This window comes from Chanodichthys erythropterus, chromosome 17, assembly GCF_024489055.1.
Source record: "Chanodichthys erythropterus isolate Z2021 chromosome 17, ASM2448905v1, whole genome shotgun sequence".
Taxonomy (NCBI): Eukaryota; Metazoa; Chordata; class Actinopteri; order Cypriniformes; family Xenocyprididae; genus Chanodichthys; species Chanodichthys erythropterus.
The window spans coordinates 26,096,809-26,122,500 of record NC_090237.1 but is presented as its reverse complement, the minus strand read 5'-3'; the positions used below and the strand labels follow the sequence as shown (position 1 = coordinate 26,122,500).

Here is a 25,692-nt window from a genome sequence, read left to right as displayed (position 1 = left end):
TTTTTTTAGAAAATGACTGATCGTTTCACTAGAAAGACCCTTATTCCTCATCTGGGATCCCCACTGAAGTCCACTATATGGAGAAAAATCCTGGAATGTTTTCCTCAAAAACCATAATTTTATTTCAACTTAAGAAAGAAAGACATGAACATCTTGGATGACATGGGGGTGAGTAAATTATCATGAAATTTTCATTCAGAGGTGAACTAATCCTTTAAATTACTTCTCCCACACTTTGCAAGATCCTCTTCATACTGATTATATGTGTATTTAATGTTCAATGTGTTTCCATTGTTGTGTTTAGGCCATAACCAGTCTGAGATGGTGCGTGTCCGAGCGTATATATTTACAGATGATGCTGTGATGTGTGTGGGTGTGTCTTCTCTGACATACATGGAGGATGATGCACAGGAGCTGGCTGAATACCTGGTTACCCATAGCGACTGCCTCAGCAGCACTGAGCACAGAGATCTGATTGGTCGATATGGTTTGAAAGACAGCTCTACACAGGCAGAGATGGATGAAAGGGTCACACTCGCTCTAGCCAACCTACACACCCCTCACAACCTGCTCGGACAATCAGCACAAGGTGTGTGTGCATGTGTTATGTGTGTGTTTGACCTTTATTGTATGCGTGTGTGTGTGCGCATGATGGCAAACGCAAGCGCAGCACCTGCTTCCGTGTATTGTATGGATGTGTGTGTGTAATCAGATTTCACTGTTCCTGCTTCACATCCAGATGACACAAATGTCCGGAGATGAGCAGTGGAATTATAAATGCAGAGTTGTAATTGGATTAGAGGTCATCGTGGTGACCACAAATGAAACTGTCACTGAAGGAGTTTCACAGGCAAACAAAGTGCGAGGCGCATGAAGGAAAATGAATGTCTTTTAAATGCATTTATGCAATTTATTAATTGACTAAAAATGCAATTTATTTGTAAATGTGTTTGTGTGCACATAGAATCTCTCCTGCATGTATGTGTGCGTTTGGGATTTGTGAGCGCCTCCGAGTTCCTTCTCTGTCAGCCTGGTGCCCTGATGACTATCCACTCGGCCAATCAGGACGGGGACACGCCCCTTCAGCTGGCCCAACAGACCAATCAACATGCTCTGATAAAACTCCTCAAGAAGTAATGCATCTCTATTTTGTAGACCCTTGTAGCCATTAATGTGTTTGCATTAACCTGTGTGCTATATTTAGATTTTTATATTTCATATTTAGTCTTTAATTTGCTTTGGGCGACCCGAGTTTGAGTCCCGGCCTCATGGTGCTTTCCTGTTCCCTCACAATTTGCTTTCTGTCCTCTCTCAAACTGATCTAAATAAAGGCAAAAATGCCAAAAATAAAATAAAAAAGCATATCTTCTGAAGCTAAATGACAGCTATGTGTGACAAAAAAGACAAAATGCGTCACAGATTTTCACAAAAAAAGCTGTTGTATAGCTTCAGAAGACTTAATATAGAATTCATGAGCAACAATAACTCATTTTATTCTTTTTTATATATACAATACTTTATTAACAACATATAACATGAACAGAATATATATACTCATTTTATCCTGCTCCTTTCACACTTTCTTCTCAGCCCTCCAAATCCATTAGCCACGCCCCTGGCGGGCGTGTCACATGTGTGGGCGGGTAAATCCCACCTCCTCAGGTTTAGCCACGCCTCTGGGATGCTGTCTCTGTCTGTGTGTGTATCCAAGTCCTCTTGTACTACACAAACCTTACAGTCATCCATATTACTGCTGCGAGATTGTGTGAGGGACTCTGCGCTACTAAACAAGGTCAGATAACCTTACAGAAAGACATGATATAGACCTTTAGTGTTAAAGGTCACACAGATATTACTTATTAACTTTGAATTAAAATGTAATTTAATTGAATATTTCGGATTGGAATCAGTTCAATACTGTGTTTGCTTTGAAGAAGAAGCAATTTTTTGTTGTGTATGTGTTTGTACAATCTCAGATCAAAGGTTTGAAAGTGGATACAGAGAGAAGAGCTGAAAGCAACGCTCTGTTTTCATACGCTGGTTAGTGTTTCTCCTTTGATTATGAAAATTACATTCACAAGACTGATTGAATGTTAATATTTCAAGTACCTGATGAATGTATAGTAATGATAAATATGGAGTTCTTTCTGTTTCTCTCCAATTTTTATGCACATGCACCCATTAAAAAGGATCACCATATTCTCTGCTTCACAATGTAAGTGGCTGTGACTGGAAAATCTAGCTAGCAAACTACTCTAAACTTCATGTTAACTAATGTAGTTAATTAATGTTAACTGATAAAACCTTCTTGTAAAGTGTTCCCAAGCTGGAGAAATTAGCTAACGTTAGTTACACTAACTAGCGAACAAAGGAAAAATTAAACTGCTGCAGACATTCAGACTTTGTATTCAGTTTTCTAATAATGTTCTTAAAGGTGCCGTAGAACGTGTTTTCAAAAGATGTAATATAAGTCTAAGTTGTCCCCTGAATGTGTCTGTGAAGTTTCAGCTCAAAATACCTCATAGATTTTTTTTATTAATTTTTTTCACTGCCTATTTTGGGGCATCATTAACTATGAGCCGATTTAGGATGCGGTCCCTTTAAATGCTCACGCTCTCCGCCCACGGAGCTCGCACTTGCCTTAACCATCATAAACACAGTTTAAACAGCTAATATAACCATCAAAATGGATCTTTACAAAGTGTTCGTCATGCAGCATGTCTAATCACGTAAGTACAGTATTTATTTGGATGTTTACATTGATTCTGAATGAGTTTGATGGTGCTCCGTGGCTAAAGCTAACATTACACACTGTTGGAGAGATTTATAAAGAATGAAGTTGTGTTCATGAATTATACAGACTGCAAGTGTTTAAAAATGAAAATAGCGACGGCTCTTGTCTCCGTGAATACAGTAAGAAACGATGGTAACTTTAACCACATTTAACAGTACATTAGCAACATGCTAACGAAACATTTAGAAAGACAATTTACAAATATCACTAAAAATATCATGATATCATGGATCATGTCAGTTATTATTGCTCCATCTGCCATTTTTCACTGCTGTTCTTGCTTGCTTACCTAGTCTGATGATTCAGCTGTGCACATCCAGACGTTCTGCCCTTATGTAATGCCTTGAATGGCTGGCATATGCAAATATTGGGGGCATACATATTAATGATCCCAACTGTTACGTAACAGTCGGTGTTATGTTGAGATTCGCCTGTTCTTCTGACGTCTTTTCAACAAAAGAGATTTATATAAGAAGGAGGAAACAATGGAGTTTGAAACTCACTGTATGTCACTTCCATGTACTGAACTCTTGTTATTTAACTATGCCAAGATAAATTCAATTTTTAATTCTAGGGCACCTTTAACAATGTCCCACAAAAAATGAACAGTTGTTTAACCAAAAGATAGGCTAAAGAAAAAAAAAAAATAGGACCCTCATGAAAACAGTACACTTTAAAGTTGGTATTGAATTTCCACGAACTTCTGTCAGAATGATTTAGATGGATCAACGAAACTGTTCCAAATGAGTCGTGAAAATGCTCCAAACGATTCCATGCTTGAGTGAACAATCCGAAATTCTGACTATTTTGTGATCAGTTCATGAAAAAGAACCGGCTTCATGTGATTCAGGAAATTTATTCACGAATCGGGCATCGATACTAAACAGCTGAAGAAAGTATAGGACACATGACTTTGCTTTAGTGTTGAAATATTGTCAAGGAAAACGTAACGTTGTAGCAAATCTCATTGCTGTGCTGCTGCTTATTCAATAAGATAACTTTGCTAACACGTTGTTAATGGAAAGTGTCCTTGGGTCCTAAATTATTTGAATGCTATTGCCCAACAATGTTCACTGATTATAACTCAATTCTACTTTTTTGTTATTTCATTATTCTCTTTCAATTCATTTAATTTCTCTTTCAATTTTTATGTCCTGCTTTCTGTCAGGTGTGGCTTAACAACACCAGTCAGGATGAAGATGAGGAACTCTTATCATCTGACGACTCTGGTGAATGTTTGTTTTTGTACGGTCTACCTTTATATGAGAATGAGGATGTTTTATATCAGCTAGTAAACGATTACTAAATATTTCATGGCTTTTGTAATGATAATGATTATACTTCAAAAGTACATAAAAATGTTTAAAAATTAAGATACCTGTTGTTCTTCATTGAAAAAAGTGTCAGTCATTTGTAGGTCCCTCTAAAATTCTGTTATAGGTCAACTTTGCATAAAACTCCCAATAAAGCATTTTTCAAATACATGTTATCACAACCCTAGTTTTAGAAGGGAAAAATTAAATGATATCTAATGCTGCATGTTCTTGATTTCAAAGTCCATACATGTATTTTTTTATAGATGGACTCACAACTCATACTGATTCAACAACCAGTTCGCTCACTGACTCCAGCGTTACCATTACAAACAGCATCAACACCCTGCAGGATGGTGAGGATCAGGTGAGGTGAAGATTTATCCGTAAAGGCTTGTTGTGAATCCGTTGTTTCTAGAAGATGCAAGAAGATTTGTAATATTTACTAAGAAATATCTTTTTTTTTATTATTATTTTCATTAGACAATTTATCCTCAGGACTCATTTGAATCATTGGAATCAGACTCTACAGCGTCTGAACAAGACTTTCCAATCCAAGACAAACTACCCGTCTGTCATCCAGAGGACGGTGTGTTTGACTGTTTTTATTCTTATGTGTATCTGTACTAGTGTGTTCAAGATATACTGAGATGTGCAAAATAAAGTGTACTAGTAGTTTGCAAGGATGTTGTTTTTTTGTTTCTAGAGCCATTCCCCATCAATGATGAAGAAACATCCAAAGAGATCAGAAGGTATTTGATCTCTCACACCCATAAGCATTCCCATATATATATATATAATATATATATATATTTAGAAGCTAAAGCATGTTTCACTCTTTATTTCCAAATTTCCAGTATGTGGTATAGCAAATCAGAGGAAGAAGAGAAAGAGAAATTCATCCCTACAACCAAAAGTGAGACAGAGAAATTTAAAGTGAGTCGAACACTAAGCTTCCTCCGGAGCCGGATGGTCAACACCAAAATAAAAAGCAAGGTGAGAGAGAGACAGTAAAAGTGTGCACCAGCCTAAAGTTAAATGAAATAAAACACATACAGAGAAAATATAACTTTTGATATATATATTTTTTAATGAATTTTATATGCAAATGAGCAGAAATGGCCACAAAATATCAGGAAATCGGGAAATATAATTACATATGAATCATTTTGACATTTTTGTATATTTTTATAAAATATATAAGAAAAATATATATGAAAACAAAAATAAAAATATTTATAGTGTTTTAAAAAGTAACTACATATGTGCATTTTCAAATCTAAGTAAAAAAAATCTATTTTTTTTTGTTTGTTTGTTTTTTTTTTTTTACTTTCTGTCAGCCACCCTTATCAAGAGATAAGATGATTGTTAATGATTTCTAAACACTATGGCTGCATCCGAAAACCTAGGCAGCTGTCTTGTTGCCTCGCTGCCTTATCAGGCAATAATAAGCGTTTGTGCATGAAGGCACCTCACCAAACTGATTTCAGACAGACTCCTGAGGCAGTGTAACAGTTTATTCATCTACAGCAATATAGCGCAAGCTTTGGTGAGAACTAAACAAATATTTAATTACTACAGTAGTAATAAAAATAAAAATTACTACAGTAGTAGTAAAAAAAACATTAATTTACACACAAACTGACCAGCAACTTTCGGAGGCCATCTTTATTTTTCTAGCTCAACTGTCACAGAATATGCCTTGATGCCTTCCTACCTTAAAATGTGTCCTCCGAAGGCAGCATTTTCCAGTTTTTGGACACAGCCCAAGTATATATATCCTCAGGAACAAAGCTCTAATATCTGTTTATTTACAGGTAAACTCAGAGGTTTCCACAGCCTTGCACCAACTCTGTCCGCCGCAGCAGCCCGTGAAAGCAGCTTGTGAAGTCTGTGAGGGAGCCGACAGTGACGAACCACAGGAGTGCACATGTAAGTGTGTGTTTCTTTTACAGGCATTTTTACATTTATGCAAAAAGTTTGCTGTAGCAAAAGTCTGCACTGACTTGATGATGTCACTTCCTGTAAAGACTGCTCCATGATCATTCATAAGACCTGCTGTGGTTCTGCCCCTCTGTGTTTAAAGGTGAGTGCGTGTGTGTAAACACCTAACACTTCCTTTACAAAAGTACTTGAAACTGCATTAATTGCATTTATTTCCATTACCCAGAATCCTAATCAGGCTCTTCTGAAATGCGCTGACTCTTCAATATTACTATGTGAGAGAGCCAGTCATGTTACTCTGGAATTATAATGGTACCAACCATGTCATGTAGTGCTCATGTGGTCATGTATGTTTCATTAACAGACTCGTCCAGTCACAGTTCTCCATCTCTGTCTCTGGTCAACAACAACACCACCGTGTCACACAGGTCTGTATATGTTTTCCACAAACTTCATTTAAATTTATTTGTCACGAATGTTTACATTTTGAGATGCTCTGTATGTTTCTGTATCAGAAAGAGGAGTAACAGTGAGGGATGTGGCCATGATTTCGCTCTGTGGAAAAGCAAGTCTTTGATTGGACATTCTTCTGGAAGCCCCACCTCCAGTGAGTTAATAGGTGTGTTGGACTTGAAGCGGTGCCCTGTGCTGCTTCATACTAGGGTAATGTTAATAATATCATCCATGAACACATGATTTCAGTCTCGTCCCGATTCTTTTCCACTGACTGTGAGGTGAAGACGACAACTCCCATGATTTCGCGCTCAATCTTGGTGTCATCAAGCTACGCCTTTGTTTTGAATAGGCGACCTCTAGTGGCGAACATTTACATATTGTGCCTTTAAAGGTGCCATAGAATCGAAAATTGAATTTACCTCGGCATAGTTAACAAGAGTTAATAAGAGTTCAGTACATGGAAATGACATACAGTGAGTCTCAAACTCCATTGTTTCCTCCTTCTTATATAAATCTCATTTGTTTAAAAGACCTCCGAAGAACAGGCGAATCTCAACATAACACTGACTGTTACGTAACAGTCGGGATCATTAATATGTACACCCCCAATATTTGCATATGCCAGCCCATGATCAAGACATTACACAAGGGCAGCCAGTATTAACGTCTGGATCTGCACAGGTGAATCATCAGACTAGGTAAGCAAGCAAGGAAAACAGTGAAAAATGGCAGATGGAGCGATAATAACTGACATGATCCATGATATCATGATATTTTTTGTGATATTTGTAAATTGTCTTTCTAAATGTTTCATTAGCATGTTGCTAATGTACTGTTAAATGTGGTTAAAGTTACCATCGTTTCTTACTGTATTCACAGAGACAAGAGCCGTCGTTATTTTCATTTTTAAACACTTGCAGTCTGTATAATTCATATACACAACTTTATTCTTTATAAATCTCTCCAACAGTGTGTAATGTTAGCTTTAGCCACGGAGAATAGCTCAAACTCACACTGAATCAAATGTAAACATCCAAATAAATACCATACTCACATGATCTGATATGCTGCATGATGAACACTTCATAAAGAGCCATTTTGAGGGTTATATTAGCTGTGTAAACTGTGTTTATGCAATGTATTATAAAGTTGCCAGCTTGGGGGCGGGGAGTGCGAGCACTTAAAGGGGAAGCATGCTGAATCTGCGCATATTTAATGATGCAGAAAAAAATCTATGGGGTATTTTGAGCTTTTTTTTTTTTTTAAATGTCTATATAGTCTTTATTAATTTTTTTTATTTCCATTTTAGTTTGAGTTATTTTAGTTTCACGAGTTAAGAGAAAATGAAAAATGTTTCAACAGCTAGCTGAAATAAAAGTTTTTCTATATTTTATTTTATTTTAGTTACCAAGTATTTTCAAGTAATGAAAATGTTTTTGTTAGGGTTTAAACTACAAAACTGAAGAAAAAGCAGCATAAAAGTACCATTTAAAAAAAATAAAATGTATGTCTTATGTGATTTTTCAAGAATAGACTTTATGTAGCCCCGCCCCTATTCAGCGCTGTGCTCGTTGTGCTCTGTCTTCTGCTTTGTATTTCCACAGCATGAAGGTAAGCTCTTACGGATTTATGAATGAACCGCTCATTTTAAAATACAGACATTTGTTCAAACATTACAATACTCATGAAAACATTTGTTAAAGGGTTAGTTAATTTATAATAATGTAAATTATTACTCACCCTCATGTCGTTCCACACCCGTAAGACCTTCGTTCATCTTCAGAACACAAATTAACATATTTTTGATGAAATCCGATGGCTCAGTGAGGCCTCTATTGAGAGCAAAACCACTGAAACTCTCAAGACCCATAAAGAATACTTTTTGTACGCCAAAAAACCAAAATGATGACTTTTCAACAATATCTTGTGATGGCCGATTTCAAAACTGTTTCATGAAGCTTTGAAGCTTTACAAATCTTTTGTTTCACAAGTTCGCCTGCCCATTCAGTCTGAATAGTTAATGGTAAAGCAAACTTGGCTTGCTGTCCTCGAAGGAGGCTTGAACCTGAGGCTCGGGTCGAGCTCCGAGTTAAACCCCCCTATATCAGTACTACATAGAGGAAGAATAAGGAGGAGATGGGGAGGAGGAGGGATGCTGGAAGAATAGTCCAGAAATCACATGACTGAAATCACATGACTTTGGCACTCCGAACCACTGAATCGATTCGTAAAGCTCAGAAGCTTCATGAAGCAGTGTTTTGAAATCGCCCATCACTAGATATCATTGAAAAGTCGTTTTGTTTTTTTGGTGCACAAAACGTATTCTCGTCACTTTATAATATTATGATAGAACCACTGAACTCTGAACACAAACTGTTTTAAATATCTTTTTAGTAGCTTTATGGACCTTGAGAGGTTCGGTGACTTTGCTCTCAATAGAGGCCTCACTGAGCCATCGGATTTGATCAGAAATATCTTAATTTGTGTTCCAGCGATGAACGAAGGTCTTATGGGTGTAGAACGACATTATTTTAATTTTTGGGTGAACTAACCCTTTAAGTAAATCCACTTCACCATTTAATCACTCTTTGACAGTGATGCTTTTGAAATATACAGAGCTACTGCAAAAACGTAAGTTCAAAGACAAAATTCAAAAGATGGCTGCACGCTTGTTTCCCTGGTGCATAAGGTCTATAGAAACTAGTGATGTTTGATCTCATTCATATAAAAAAACATGATTATTGGCTGAACTATAGTTTTCCAAGTTTTCACTTTTACAGTATGTTTAACCATCTTTGCCAGATTCTGATGATTCGTCAGCTCGCGTATCATTTGACTTCTCTGCTGAATCTTGGAGCGCTGTTGTGGACACTGAATTCAGTAGGACACTGGACAAAGAGGTGGTCAAGAGACAGGAGATCATCTATGGTCAGTTATTATGGCTGTTTTAGTAGATTGTTGATAATGTTGATACATTTTTGATAATATATAATACACTGTTGTTTAAAAACGTCTTTTGGATTTGATTGGATGCTTTAGTTAAGCCCAATTTGATTGGTTAGTGCTGTGTTTGTCGCAGAGCTGATGCAGACGGAGTTTCACCACGTCCAGACTCTCTCTGTTATGGCTGATGTTTTGAGGCCGGGACTGTTGGAGGAAGTGCAGCTGGAGCCGGACACAATTGGTCAAATTTTTCCCAGGCTGGATGAGCTCTTAGCTTTGCATAGAAACTTTCTTAAAGACATGGAGACCAGACAGTGGGCGTCTATTCACCCAGGAAGTCACAAGAACTACATAATCAGGCAAATTGGTGATATTCTGCGTCAACAGGTAAGTAAGAACCTAAACATCTGTAGACTTGACCAATTTACATATTGTTTAGCTCTTACCTTAGATTCATTTAGCAATTGTCTATGCAGTTCTCAGGCTCAAATGCTTCCCAGATGATAGAGTTGTATGGCGATTTCTGCAGTCATCATACAGAAGCACTGAAAGTTTATAAGCAACAACTACAGAGCAACAGGAAACTACAATTATTTCTCAGAGTAAGTTGATTAAACACACGCAAACACACTCATACGAAACAGTTTGGGTTTTATGTTATTGACCATATGTGTTGCCTCTACAGCAGCTGAGTACCAACTCTGCCATCAAACGTCGTGAAATCCCAGAATTCCTTTTGCTTGTTACCCAGAGAATCACAAAGTACCCTGTTCTGGTAGAGAGACTCCTTCAACACACTGATGGTAAATTTATCTTTGTAGAAGTTCAATAAATAATAATCTTAAAATCAAAGATATATGTAAAATAGCACTATTACATTTTACAATAGATTTTGTGTAACCTAATACATGACATTCGATAAGAGGGTTCTGAATGCTCACCTTTGCACTTCTGTAGATGGCAGTGCTGAGCGCTATGATGTTGCAGTGTCACTGGAGGGTCTGCGGGGGTTGATAGAGGAGGTGGAGCGGCATGTGGGAGATTATGAACGTGCAAAGAAACTACAGGACGTTATAAGTCGCCTAGACAACAAGAGCTGCACTCGCCTGAAGAATGGAGAGATTTTCGGCAAGCAAGACCTGCAGAAAACACACCGAACTCTCACACACTCTTCAGTGCTGACTTGTAGGACCACCTCCGGCAGACTAAGAGGTCCTACTGCATGTGTGTTTGTATTAGAGATGCACCGATACTAAATTCCTCCGCCGATACCGATTAATCAGAATATCTGCCGATACCGATAGTTTGACTTTTTTAAGGGAAAAAATCTCACAGCTAATGCAGTAAACTATACAGGGAACCTTCTTATTTGAATCTTGACTGTAATATTAGAGGTTAAAATGAACTGTTTTAACTATTATAATTATATTTAACTGCTGTTTATTTTCAGATATAGGCTAATAATTTACACTCAAAAAAACCTGAAATGTTTGTATACAACTCAAAGGTTAAACACTTGTCTTCATGACAAATATATTCAAGCATACATATATAATTAACAGTAAAAAAGCTCCTATTGGTTGATACTAATTATTGGCCGACAACGGTGCATCCCTAGTTTATATTTTTTTCATTAATATATAATTTAATTATTTTCCAGTGACTTTTTCTCTCTTTTACAGATGTTCTTGCGCTGCTCCTCACAGACGTTCTGGCTTTCCTACAGGAGAAAGAGCAGAAGTTTGTCTTTGCCACACTGGTACAGAAATATACACATTATATTGTGTTTTTCTGTGTTTGTGCACTTAGGATCATACATTTAGACCCTATAAGCAATTATAAAGTTTTAAATATAATACTAAAATATGCTTTAAATATAATAGTAAAATCAGTTCTAAATGCATTGTATCTTCAGGAGCAGAAGCCATCTGTGATGCCCTTGCGAAGGCTCATTGTGAGAGAAATAGCCAATCAGGAGAAAGGATTATTTCTCATCAGTGGCGATTGCTCTGTGGGGCCGGAGATGTATGAGATACACACACAGTCTCGTGAGGAGCGCAACACGTGGATGACACTGCTGAGGCAGGCCACTGAGAGGTGTGTTAGACCTCTTTAATGGTCTTCAATGACATTTTTTGAAGTCTGTACACTATAGATTTTCATATTAGAATGATTTTATAGAGTAAGTAATGCCTGCTGAAAATTCAGCTTTGCCATCACAGGAATAAATTACATTTCAAAATATATTAAAATTGGAAATTGTAATAATATTTCACAATTTTACTGTTTTTACTGCATTTTTTTAATCAAAATGAAATACAAGACTTCCTTCCAATAATTATACCGATCCTAAACTTTGAATGGTGTATATTTATATTTATTTCAGCCTTCCTGATGATCAGACCATGAAGAATGAGGGGGAAATCAAAGTCAAGAAGATACAGAAATTACAAGGCAAATATCCAAGCATCCATCATTCATCTGTGCATGACTTTATTGTTCCTAATGTCTTGTGTATGTCTGTGCATGTAGAGGCGCTGTTCTCTCTGGATCTGCAGCTGTGCTCTGTTATTGAGGAGAAGTTAAGGATCTGTAGAGGGACTGGTAAATGGAGTCTGGCTACTTGCCGTCTTCTTGTTCAACCCCACCCTGAAAACACTCCTCAGGGTGTCACATTACTGTCTGACGCACAGGAAGAGGGTAATGAATCTGTCTTTTTCTCTAAAGAAACACAATCAGGTGCTACTGATCTTCACCAAAGTCTCTTTCTTTCCTAGTGGTGAAGCTGGCAATCACTTTGCTATCTTGGCTTTTTCCTTGCATATGGGCACCAAGTAACCATGACAGCTTTGACCAGGAAAGAGCAAACTGTGAGTAATCACTTTACCAACACCCAGATTGTTAAATACCAGAAAACAATTTTATTAATGTCAAAATTACTGTAATTATAAGGAACACTGTCAAATGAATCTAAAATTGTGTTATACTCATATCCATCCATCCAAATCATATCTTTTTCTGTCCAGATAAAGAACGTAATTTGCCAGCTAGGAGCAGGAGGAGTGCTCTGGTAGGAACAGGGGTGGGGCCTCTTGCAATAGCCCCGATAAGCCCTGCCCACCAGACTTTTTTAAAGGTAAACACATTTGCATGTGGTATATATATGTATTTGACCATATTGCATATAACATTTTCTGACATTCTATAATATTCTAAAACATTCTTATGCAAATCATCCGATTCGTGACAACCCTAATCTATAACCGGACTGACACCTGCACATTTTCAGGATTCACAACCGCATTCTCGACAAACCCACACTGAATGAATGGAACCGCACTGAACAACTTTGTCTGCCCTGTCATTTAATGTGAAAGCCACAGTGAATGTTTATCATGATATCTGTATATCATGACGGATTTAGTTTACTCACAGAGATGGAGAAATGATTTACGTTCATCAAACATACTCTCTACGCTACTTACTAAGCATATAAAGTCGTCACAAAATCAAAAATTGTGACCTATTTACTTTGTTAGCGCACATTACTAGTCTTGTGGTGAACAATTAATCTGTGCAAGTTAATTTTTTTTTTTTTTTTTTTTTTTTCTGTGGTAACAATCAAAATCTGAAAATTTGCTTCTGTTCTGAAATGGCGTTCCTTCTCTGATGATGTCAGTTTGACGGATTGGGTTAAATATCCTTAACCACTCCTCTTTTATATCTCACAATTCTGACTTTATAACTTAATTTGCATATATTATCCATTATAAATAGTATTCGAAATTAGAATTAGTGTGTCCCAAATGGTAGTATGTTGAAATGAGGATTCCAAAGATACCAGGATGGTCTGCTTTTTCCAATTTAATCCGAAGTGCAGATCCGTGCACACTTTAACAGATAATATTGCCCACAACTCATTGCGTGTTGGACGAGGATTCGATTAGAACTACAAACACAAATAAAAAGTGTTAAAAAAAACTACAAACATGGCAGATGTGTGAGTCTGACGGTTAAGCAGAGAGGTTTAGATAAAGGGGTTTGTTGAGTGATTTAAAGGGTTAGTTCACCCAAAAATGAAAATTCTGTCATTTATTACTCACCCTCATGTCGTTCCACACCCGTAAGTCCTTCGTTCATCTTCGAAGCCCAAATTAAGATATTTTTGTTGAAATCTGATGGCTCAGTGAGGCCTCCATAGCCAGCAATGACATTTCCTCTCTCAAGATCCATTAATGTACTAAAAACATATTTAAATCAGTTCATGTGAGTACAGTGGTTCAATATTAATATTATAAAGTGACGAGAATTTTTTGAGCACCAAAAAAACAAAACAAATTAAGGACTTATTTAGTGATGGCCGATTTCAAAACACTGCTTCAGGAAGATTTGGAGCGTTATGAATCAGTGTGTCGAATCATGATTTAGATCGCATGTCAAACTGCCAAACTGGTGAAATCATGTGACTTTGGTGCTCCGAATTGCGGATTCGACACGCTGATTCATTACGCTCTGATGCTTCCTGAAGCAGTGTTTTGAAATCGGCCATCACTAAATAAGTCGTTATTTTTTTGGCACCAAAAATATTCTCGTCACTTTATAATATTAATATTGAACCACTGTACTCACATGAGCTGATTTGGATATGTTTTTAGTACATTAATGGATCTTGAGAGAGGAAGTGTCCATTGCTCCCTATGGAGGCCTCACAGAGCCATCGGATTTCAACTAAAATATCTTAATTTGTGTTCTGAAGATGAACAATGGTCTTACGGGTGTAGAACGACATGAAGGTGAGTAATAAATTACATTATTTTTATTTTTGGGTGAACTAACCCTTTAATAATCAGTATCTAATCTAATGAAAAGAGAATTATTAAATGTTATCCACATTATATTTCATCTGCAACAACATTGTGAACTTTTGTAAAGATACATTTGGTCATCATAACTTTTAATTGCCTCATTAAGCAAATTGCAAACACATGAGGAGAGTTCTCTGCATTAAAGACACATGACTGGCAGATCAACTTACTACTACATTTCACACTTTTTCTTCACAAAAACACTGCATACTTTTAGGGAATAGTATAAGTAGATGAATTGGGATGCAGCACAAAACTTGCAATTGTGAGGAAAAAAAGTCAGAATTTCGAGTATCTTTTAACTTTATAACATGCAATTGCGACTTCATATCACGAAATTCTGACTTTAAAACTCGCAATTATTCAGTGGTGGACACAAGATTACATGGTTGTGAGTCCTAAAAGTGTGCTGGCTCATATTAAGCGGCGCTGTCATACTAACCCCTAATAATACTAGCCACTAACATCTGCTCTAGTTTTGTTTTGTGTGAAACATGACAGGGGATAAGAGATTAACATAAACAGTTGATGCAATCGGTGCTTCGTTCCAGCCCTAAATCATGCATTTAACAGTAATTTATGTAGAAATTCTGCTTGAGGTCCATTTTGTCTGTTTAGCATATATGATTATAATAATTGGCATAATTAGATTTTTTTTCTTTGAATCTAGGTAGCAGAGGGTGTTCACAACTTAATTCATATACTCTACAGTCTGCAGGTGGGAGTTATTGATTAACTTATAATTAATACCAGCTAAATATTTGTGTTTGTACAATGTATAAATATCATACTCTTAATTTGAAGGCTGCTATAATAATCCAAGACAGCTGCTTTGAAGTTCAAAATGTCCTCCTCCTGGAGGGAGAAGCTCCGCCCCCTAGTCGTACTAGTGATTGTGATGTCAAAAGGGTTGGTGTGGCTTTTTCTCACAGCATGTTTGTCTAAGATCTTTATCTATAATGTGATAGTTACGTGATGATATTATACATTGTAGTAGCAGAAGTATTATTTGAAGCATGTTTTTCCAGTCATTCTGCAGACAATGATTATTTACTCTTATTGCACTTATTACTGTCTCAACAGCAGAGTTTGGATGGCGGGACTGTGGCTGTGCAGCAGAAAGAACTGGAGCAGAGAGAGAGAGAGCATGCTGAACTGATGGACAGACTGGTGAAAGAAGAAGAGCAGTTTGAGGAGGAACTGTGGCTGTTTGAGGAGAATATGAGGAAGCTGAGAGAGGAGGAAAAGAGAGTGAAGGAAGAGAGAGAGAGATTAAAAGAAGAGGGGAAGAAACTGGTGCAAGAGAGGAAGAGTCTGGAGACACAGATAAGACTCATTCAACATGATTCAAATCATTGACAAGGCATTCTGCCTTTTAACATATCACAGGAGAAATTAAGTGCATTTATGTGTCTGTATTAAAGGATTAGTTCACTTTCAAATGAAAATACCCAAGCTTTACTTACCCTCAAGCCATCCTAGGTGTATATGACTTCTGATGAACACAATCGGAGAAATATTAATAAATATCCTGACGCATCCGAGCTTTAAAATGGCAGTGAGCGGGATCAATGAGAATGAGCTGAAGAAAGTGCCTCCATCCATCATAAACGTGCTCCACACGGCTCCAAGGGGTTAATAAAGGCCTTCTGAAGTGAAGCGATGCGTTTGTGTAAAAAAGATATCCATATTTAACAAGTTATAAAATAAAATATCTAGCTCCATATAAACTTCCCTCGTCCACTTAACGAAGTGGAATGCACTTAAAAATGGCGGCAGGGATTCCCCAAGGGGAAGTGCTCAGGGAAGTTCGCGAGTGCGTCTAAAATTGGAGTGGAACGCAGCCCTGGTTAGTCTTATGGTGCTTTTGGGAAATGCAGCCTTCTTCCAAAAAGAGTAATATGCTCTGATTGGTTGGCTCTATAAGTGTGTTGGGATTGGTCAACCGCTTTGAGCATGTTTCGGAAATGTCACGGCCCTTATCATAATCATGAGTTTCAACAAACTACTAATGAAACTCAACTAGGCTTCACCCCCTTTTTGTCCCTGTTTACACCTGGTATTAATATGCATTTTGGTCGATCGGATCACAAGAGGATGAGTGAGACACAGTCCCGTTTACAACTACTGTTTAAATCCGTCTCTTTTGTCTACTTTCAACGCGCTTTTGTGGCTCTTTAAACACATTCGACCACATGAGCGTCTACACTACAAAAGCAATCCGGTCGAATGGGTTTGACTACCTCTGGAAGTGGTCGAAAGTGGACAAGCTCCAAACGTTGTAGACCCTATTTACACCTGTATTTAGTGTCGTCCACTTGTGATCCAATCAACCAAAACACATCTTAAAAGACCAAGATCCTGAGTCCAACTCTGCTTGGTGGTGAATTGTATCAGAATTGTACCAGACTATAAATCTTTATTTAAGGCTTGTGACACAGCAAATCATGAGTCAAAAGGAAATACTGTGGCTCCATAAACTCCAGTGTGAAATTAATAGGGTAAGTTTCTAGCATCATTCTGTTTGTTGACAAAATCTTTAACATTTTCACATGTCTGTCACACATTTTGCCTTATATTTCCTAACTATAATGATCAAAAAAAAAATTTAAATGACACAAAAATCACCATACACTCATTTTCAAACAAAAAACACCACATGGTAACTTTTTTTAAAATATTTAGAAAGACCCCAGATCTACCTTTTTATAAAGTGAAGAACCATCTTTATATTCAAATTGCTGTCAATAGAGTTTTAACTGGTTACAGGCCGGACAGACTGTGGCCGTACGAGTCTTCGCCGCAGCCTGACAACAGCAGAGTCCACACTGGCTGCGGCACGCTTTCCATACATGTCATATTCCAGCTGCTGATGGGCAAACTGCAGCTCTGCAATCTCTTTCCCTGAGGATTCCAGATGTTTCTGGAGCATAGTACTGCCCTGAAAGTACAAGGGAGATGTTTGTGTTAACAGAGCACATGTATTTTTTTGACAAATAAATGCAGTCTTGGTGAGACTTACCCCAAATCTTTATACATTTCAAAAATATGTACTATTTGTGTTCTACATTATCAATAAATTGAATTATAATCAATCATACTGTCATAACATTTTTTTATGTATTTTGCCATACTATAACTGCATATACAAAAATATATCTTGAAAATCATTTCAAAATAACTACAATCCATGCAGTCAGTTAGAAACCAAAGATTAGACAGATCGTAAAGGAATGTCAGATTAGATTCAATGCTCTGACCTGTCTTATGAGGTCGGATTCTGGCAGCCCAGCACTTGAATGCCGCCCATACAGCTGAGTCATAGGCCTGCTTAATCTCTCACGACAGAAAAGATCAGCACTGCAAACTGGGCCCTGCAGGGAGGCAAGGAATTCATCTTCATCAATAAGTGAGTGAAAAAGTCATGAAAAGGATGTTAGGATATTTAGTGGCACTTTTAGGTTCATTTTAGTGAACTGTATACATGGGTAAGTGTTAAAATAGTTTTCACAACCTCAATATGTGACTTGAAAGTCACTTTGGTAATAAATTAGCTGAATAAAGACATACCATAGCTCTGCCAAGACTGTAGCCAGCACACTGCATCTGTCTCTGTTTGCGGTAAATGGCCTGTCTCGTGGCAGCTGAGCTCAGTGTCAGATGTTGCTGATGAGGAAAAAGAAAAAGTATGTATACCTGAATACAGTAAGCTGTTTTAGATCAAAAGTCACATTTAACTCCCCAAAATAGAAGCAGGGCAAATGAATTATGTTGTAATGTCTGCACAACACTTTGGATGGGTATTTTTCCTCAATTTCCATTTATTTCCAGAGAAAGTTTTGCAGATATCAATGCCTGTCATTTGGAAAGTTCTACATATCCCCCCTTTTTTCAGTAAAAATAAAAAAAAGCATAGAAATGGAAATCTTTTGTAATAGAAATGTCTTTACTGTCATTTTTGATCAATTCAATGCATCAAAGTATTAAAGGGTTAGTTCACCCAAAAATAAAATAATGTCATTAATTACTCACCCTCATGTCGTTCTACACTTGTAAGACCTTCGTTCATCTTCAGAACACAAATTAAGATATTTTTGTTGAAATCCGATGGCTCAGCGAGGCCTCTATTGCCAGCAATGACATTTCCTCCCTCAAGATCCATTAATGTACTAAAAACATATTTAAATCAGTTCATGTGAGTAGAGTGGTTTAACATTAATATTATAAAGTGACAAGAATATTTTTGGTGCGCCAAAAAAAAAAAATAACGACTACTAAACGACTGTTATTTTTTGTAAAAATAACAAAATACTGCTTCAGGAAGCTTCAAAGCATAATTAATCTTTTGTGTCAAATCATGATTCGGATTAGGGCTGGGCGATGTATCGAATGCTTTTGTCACGCGCATTTCTTCAGTAAAGCCGGTTCCCTGATTGCCGCTAAATCGCCATCACCTGCTTTCAAATGAAGCGGCATTTAATAGACAGAGCCGTAGTTCACTGATAAGACACGCAATATCGCGTTCAATATCGACGGCGATACATATCTATATTGAACGCGATATTGCGTGGCTTATCAGTGAACTACGGCTCTGTCTATTAAATGCTGCTTCATTTGAAAGCAGGTGATGGCGATTTAGCGGTAATCAGGGAACCGGCTTTACTGAAGAAATGCGCGTGACAAAAGCATTCGATACATCGCCCAGCCCTAATTCGGATCGCATGTCAAACCGCCAAACTGCAGAAATCATGTGACTTTGGCGCTCCGAACCGCTGATTTGACACAAAAGATTCATAACGCTCCAAAGCTTCATGGAGCCGTGTTTTGAAATTGGCCATCACTTTATAAGTCGTCAATTTGTTTTTTTGGCGCACCAAAAATATTCTCGTCACTTTATAATATTAATATTGAACCACTGTACTCACATGAACCGATTTAAATATGTTTTTAGTACATTAATGGATCTTGAGAGAAGAAATGTCATTGCTGACTATGGAGGCCTCACTGAGCCATCGGATTTCAACAAAAATACCTTTATTTGTGTTCCAAAGATGAACGAAGGTCTTACGGGTGTGGAATGGCATTATTTTCATTTTTGGGTGAACTAACCCTTTAATTACTTTGTACAAAGTAAAAAATTCTTACTGACCTTAAACTTTTGAACAGTAGTGTAAACATTATTTATTAAGCTTTTTGGGGGGTAACGCACTACAAGTAACTTGAATTACGTAATCAGATTACTTTTTCAAGTAACTAGTAAAGTAACATTTTTCAATTTACAACAAAATACCTGTTACTTTTTCAAATAAGTAAAGTTACTTTTTCAGCGGTAACGCAATATTGTAATGTATTACTTTTAAAAGTAACTTTTAGTAAATAGTATAGTAAATATAGCCATTAAACACATTTTACCTTATTCAAATTCATTCTACAGAATTTGGGAATACATAGAATTAGTAAACAATAATCCTAATTATTCCTTTCCACTCTCTACTTTAATCACACACCTCCAGGTTGATAGTTTCAGTGATTTTCTTCTGCAGGGCTTTGCTTGCTGAATGGTGCATATCGGTTTGCTTTTTGATGACATCCTTCATGACCTGTGAAATGTTCTCTCTGAGCTGCTGAGATTCACGTAGTACTGCTGATGAAGAATCCAAAGCCTGTTTGCACTCTTAATGATGACGGTAAGAGACAGAGAAATATTACATACCAACAGTTGCTTTCTGTCTTCAGGCTAGCTTCAATTTGGATAAAAAGGGTGAGAGACTTTAATATAAAAGTGGCCTGGTGTACCTGGAGTAAACGGTCCAGTGGGGTCAGGCTTCAGTGAGAGGGGTGAAGGATAGGTTTTCACACCTGCTGAGAGTGAGCCATGCTGGGGAAGCAGATCTGTTACCCTGGATCTCTCAAAGGCACAATCCAACAACTGCTTACTGCTCTCAGCCAAAACCTCAAAGTAAAAAAAAAATTAAAGAACACACCATGTTCTTCTTTTCAGTCCTGACGAAACAATTTACGTTAATTTGCTAATGCAAATTTATAATTATAGGTTTATCATATGCTACCGCTCTGTTATTACAAACTAAAATAACCGCTTTCTATTTTATAATGTTACTTATTCCTGTGATTCAAAGCTGAATTTTCAGCATCATTACTCAGTGACTTCAGTGTCACATGATCCTTCAGAAATCATTCTAATATGATAATTTGATGCTCAGAAACATTATCAGCGTTGAAAACAGTTGTGCTACTTAACATATATGCGGAAATCATTTACATTTCATTGTAGTTTCTATACTGTGATGAATAAAAAGTTCAAAGAAAAGCATTTATTTGCATTAATGCATATTTGCTAAATAAAAGTATTAATTTCTATATATATATATATATATATATAAAATATTACAAACCCCAAATGTTTGAATGGTAGCGCACATAAAGGAAACCTTATTAAATGGTATCTTATAAATTAAACTGTCAAAACCAGTGTTTGGTTAAGTTACTTTTAAAATTAATGCATTACAATATTGCGTTACTCCCTAAAAAGTAACTAATTGCATTACATAGTTACTTTTTTATAGAAGGTAATGTGTTATGTTACTTTTTCTCATCTGGGCTGGGCTGGGCTTGCTTGTTTGTTTTTTAATAACAAAAAATGATTTCTATTTTTGCAAATGTTAAGGCCCTTTCACACCAAAAGTGAAATGAATAAGCCTCAGGCAGAAGAAAATGCTAATTCACACCTGTACAGCAGAGGGTGCAACTCAGACAAATTTCAGCACTCCTGAAATAAGTTACTCCTGATTTCTCTCAACATAGAGACAGGAGAGCTGTCAGTCAATACATGGGAAATCAAAGTACCTTCCGTTGCTTATTTGAAAAAGTTACTCAGATATTTTGTTGTAAATTTAAAAGTAATGCATTACTTTACTAGTTACTTGAAAAAAGTAATCTGATTATGTAACTTGCATTACAACACTGGTCAAAACGGTGGCATTTTGTGTGAAAACGTTTGTTGGCATCGGACATTTCAACATCTTAAATATCCAGCAAGGCCTATTTTTCACCTGTTGTTGGGTTAAAGTCTTTCTCAACATGCTCTCCAGTTCTTGTTTTAGCACATTCAGGCCTCTTCGTTCATTTTGTAGAAGATCATCGGCTCCATCCCTTATCTTCACAAAAACATTAAGTGGAAACTAAATTTAGTGAATATTTGGTGATTTTGCACTCTTTATTTTTCTCTCTTCAAAACAATGATATTTAAGATTTTTTTGTAGATTCATTATATATACTAGCCTATAGCTACTCACTGTCTCTGTCGTGGCCGGTCGAAATGTCCTGCCATCAGCACTTTGCTGATTGACCAGCAATGCTTTCCTCAGACTGCGGAGTAATTTCTCCAGTCGTTCCCTTTGATGCTCCACCCTGGTGTCCTCCTGTGTGACCCTGCCTGCTTGTCTGCGCAGGTGAGCCTCCACCTCTCTCACAGCCCGCATATATTCACCCACCATACCTGTGCTGACCACTGCACTCTGATCACGCAGGACCGGCGGGGGAAAGGGGCCACTAATGATTCCAGAAGTGAGCTGAATGAATAACAAAGCAGTTATCACATGCAATATTAGAATTTGTAATACAATTCTACTGAAAATGTACAGTAAATTTACCTTGAGACAATTCTAGTGTTGTATACATAGACATATTTAGACATAGAAAATGTGCAGGGCTGGGGGTCCTCTAGGACAGGTTTGGGAACCACTGGTCTAGAGTATGGAGGCTAATAGTGCTGTAGTACTCGAGTCCGGTCTCGAGACCTGTTTCTGTTGTCTCGGACTCGTTGGTATTTGCTCTTGGACTTGGTCATTGGTCTCAAGCCAAAAGTTCTAGTTGGTCTCGACCGAGTGCAGCAGGTCAGTCTCACCAAAGTCCCTTTAAGACAAGTCATTTCACTCGGCGGCCATCTTTGAAACGCCTCTCGGGTATGCAAGTGCAGCTCCTATCTCTTTTAATGGGGAAACATCAGATTCTCCAAAGCTGTTTGCCATGCTTTCGATTCAATTTCATATTTTTAATCACCAATGAAATCTAACAACATCTGCCTTATAATTTTTTTCCAAACGCTAGAATCATCATGACAATTTTTTTTATTTTTTTAGGCTGGATCAAACTAATGCGCATGCGCAGTCCTAAATGCGCGTATCTTGTGCCTCATTTCGGAGGCGCGCGTCTGACTGTTTCTTCCATAGACAGTAAAAGAAATGGACACAGCGACCCCATTGAAACTCAATTGAGTCAAGTGAAGCCCATTTTTAGCACTTCCATTTCTGACGCGCAGACTCAAACTAAGCTTGATGACGTCCGCAACCTGTCTGAAAGATGTAAATCTTCTAGTAGCTGTGCGAGAAAACTGCCATCGTTAATCTTGTAGAGACGGCGAGCTTGAGCGGGGAGTTCTTTGGCGTGAGTGAGCAGGAGTAAGTATTCTGATTAATTAGTTTGTATAGTATTTTAAAATGTAACCCATACGCCATAAAGTTAATAATGTACGCCATATTAACTTAATGCATACTATTGCCTGCGAGCTTCTCCTCCTGTCTGTACGGTAACTTCTCTACTGTGCGACAGAGAGTCGAGTGGTTATGACGCAATCGTTAGCCTATTTTTACGAAAACTGTTTCTACGGGGCCATAATGTAACATAGAAGGTAATGGAGCCCTTTATACATTGTCGTGTATCTTTAGAAATAAATAATGGACAAATGGAGTCTTTAAACGCCTTAGATGTAAAGTTATTCGCTGTCAAAGTGACGCCAAAATGAATGGGAGTCAATGGGGATGCTAACGCAAGTGAAGTTCTGCTACAAGATGGCAGCACGCGGCCGACTTCCTTGGGCACTGTAAGGTTTCTTCTAACGGCAGCTGCAGTGACGCGATGACTTCACCAGTTTTATGGTATATTAACAAGCCACGCTCAGTCAAAAATAGAGACAGAAGTCAAACGGAGTCACAAGTACAAAGGTCAAATACATACAAAATTATGTCAAAATGCCTGTCTTGGCGCAACCCGTCGATCGACTGGTAACGTTAGGTATATAGCTCGAAATATATAGGAAGAAAATATAGATATTGAATTAGGGGTAAGGGGTTATATGAATGTATCTGAAAGAAACGTACTGTCTTCAGAAAAGTTTCGATGACAGTGGTATTTTATTTTCCTCTTACCTATTTATAAACGCGCAGTGCTGCTTTGTTTACAGCGGTAACCAAGGAAACGCTTCATCACTGCTGTTCCATAAGCGCCACCTGCAGTCAGAGAGTGAATCTGCGTCGCATTCCGCCTGTTTTTGTTTCATGCTTTTTTTGTGTGTAGCATTTCACAAAAATAAAGTCAGACCATTCTTTTTTTTGCTTGAAATTAAATCAATTAAATCTTTGTTTGGATCGAGATTAAAATGCAGTATCGTTATTGGCCAATTTGCTTGTAAAAATAAATAGGCCAAAATAAATCAGAATCTGAATTGACCATGAAAAAATACTCAATAGGCTACGATCTGGGCCGTCTTTTGCTATCAGTTCTTCAGTAGATCTTGTAGTATTTCTTACCTGAATAAAAACCTACTTAACCTGTTTCATATCTCTCTGTTCTATTGCATTTATTTGTTCTTACTTTATTACTGAGTTTTACTTTTGTTTTTTATAAAAATAAAACTTTGCATTGAAGAAAAGTAGATTTTTCTTTGTATATGTTGTCAATTATAGTTCTTAGAAAGACAATCGGAATCAGCAAAAATAGGTATCGGCAGATCACACTATAAAATAAATCGGAATCGGACAAGAAAATTGTAATCGGCGCATCTCTAGTTCCAATGAAAGCCACAGCAGTACTGCAGCTCACAGCGATATTTTGTGAACGCATCTGTGGCTGTGAAAAAACTATGAAAGTCAATGATTCAATTACACTTTCAAAAATACCGCCACTTGCTTCATTACTGAATGAAGGAATGACTTGACGACTCACTCATTAAGACAGTGACTTACCGCCACCTACTGGTGGTTTTAGTTTAATATTTAAAAGTATCACTCGTTTAACATCATTACTTATTTCTCTTTTGGACATTTTTAATTTAAAACATTATTTATTTTATAAAGGTATTTATAAAGGTAAAAAAAAAAAGCACTTTAATGCACAATCAGTTTAAGGGGGAAAATATTGTCCCTTAATGGAAAAGGTGTGACTGGAAGAGAGCGGGTATGCAGAAGAATGTTAAATACCTCAGGGGGTACGCGACTGTAAAATGTTTGGGAACCACTGCTGTAGCCTAGTGAATTTAAAAACAAGCATCAGCTAATATACACACTTAATTATTAGTTTATTTATATTCTATAGTCTTTGATATAAAGCAGAAAATGTGCGTTTAGAAATTCAGAGTACCACATGACTACTCGATATAAAAACTATTCAAAATAAAATAATACGGATACAAACTTTAATATGTTGTTTGATTAAGAAAATTTACATGAAATGTAAGGTATATTCATAATATAATATTCCTACAACCAAATTAACGATACGCAAACGTCGTAAAAACGTCATCACGGCGCAACGCTGTATTGACCAATCAGAAATTAACTGTCACAAAAAAAAAAAAAAAAAATTATATTTTCATATTGTTGTTCGCTACTTGAGTTTGTAAATTTATATTGTTCAATTAAACAAAATAAAAATAATATTAAGTAGCCACTTGCTGCTTGCTTTTTAAATAAATCAGCCACCGTGGCTACTTCTGATGTACTTTACCATACTTCCAGTGGATTTGGGTCGGAATTCTTCCCTCTTTTCCGAGTCAGTCTCACTGCGGTCCTTTTCGACACTGCTGTTCACACTGCAAGCCATTAGGTGAGGAAGTCTGTGGGTAAATGTGCCAACACTGTGGCTGCGGTAGCGTGTGGATGAGTGCAGCTGATCTACGTGAGTTTGACGCTTCAGATTATCGGCGCGCAGAATCGAGCGGACAGTCGCGTCCCTCCAACCTTTAGATCCCACAGCCAGAGCCTGAGGAGCGGACTGGACGGACCCCTTCATGATCACGGTACTTAACTACACCAGTTTTACCATCAGTGCAGCAATCCGGATAACTCCAAATTGTTTGGGTTTAAAAGTGTTGGTTGTCTCCAACGCAACAGTTCCTCAAGTGACCGGGGACGCGCACAGAGCTTTGATTGGGTAACGCGAGACACAGCGGTGAACGAGCGTCAATGGAGGCAGTTCATTCAGCTCCATCCATTCACACTGACACTCAATCAGTGGAGATCCGGTTACATGATGAGAACGGATCGCATGCTGTGATGTAGAACAGACACCCTTAATTAGTCTG

At 37.4% G+C, this 25,692-nt stretch overlaps 1 protein-coding gene and 2 long non-coding RNA genes across 3 annotated transcripts; 2 read left to right on the top strand and 1 right to left on the bottom strand.

Moving 5' to 3' along the window:
* The first annotated feature begins 6,165 nt into the window (after positions 1 to 6,165).
* Positions 6,166 to 6,479, top strand: LOC137004706 (uncharacterized). Its single transcript, XR_010892172.1, has 3 exons — positions 6,166 to 6,193; positions 6,278 to 6,326; positions 6,416 to 6,479. It is a non-coding gene; the product is annotated as an uncharacterized lncRNA (long non-coding RNA).
* Positions 6,480 to 12,011: 5,532 nt separating this feature from the next.
* On the top strand, positions 12,012 to 15,461 carry LOC137004390 (uncharacterized). The gene is made up of 6 exons (XR_010892130.1): positions 12,012 to 12,150; positions 12,228 to 12,320; positions 12,477 to 12,586; positions 14,986 to 15,033; positions 15,120 to 15,224; positions 15,399 to 15,461. It is a non-coding gene; the product is annotated as an uncharacterized lncRNA (long non-coding RNA).
* A 1,334-nt stretch (positions 15,462 to 16,795) lies between these two features.
* tektl1 (tektin like 1) lies at positions 16,796 to 25,400 on the bottom strand. The gene is made up of 8 exons (XM_067366218.1): positions 25,116 to 25,400; positions 21,629 to 21,904; positions 21,386 to 21,490; positions 20,112 to 20,268; positions 19,823 to 19,989; positions 17,886 to 17,981; positions 17,576 to 17,689; positions 16,796 to 17,256 (listed from the first exon to the last, which is right to left on the bottom strand). Exons 1-8 carry the CDS (start codon positions 25,398 to 25,400, stop codon positions 17,071 to 17,073), a joined length of 1,386 nt encoding a protein of 461 aa, XP_067222319.1. The 3' UTR covers positions 16,796 to 17,070.
* Positions 25,401 to 25,692: the final 292 nt, after the last annotated feature.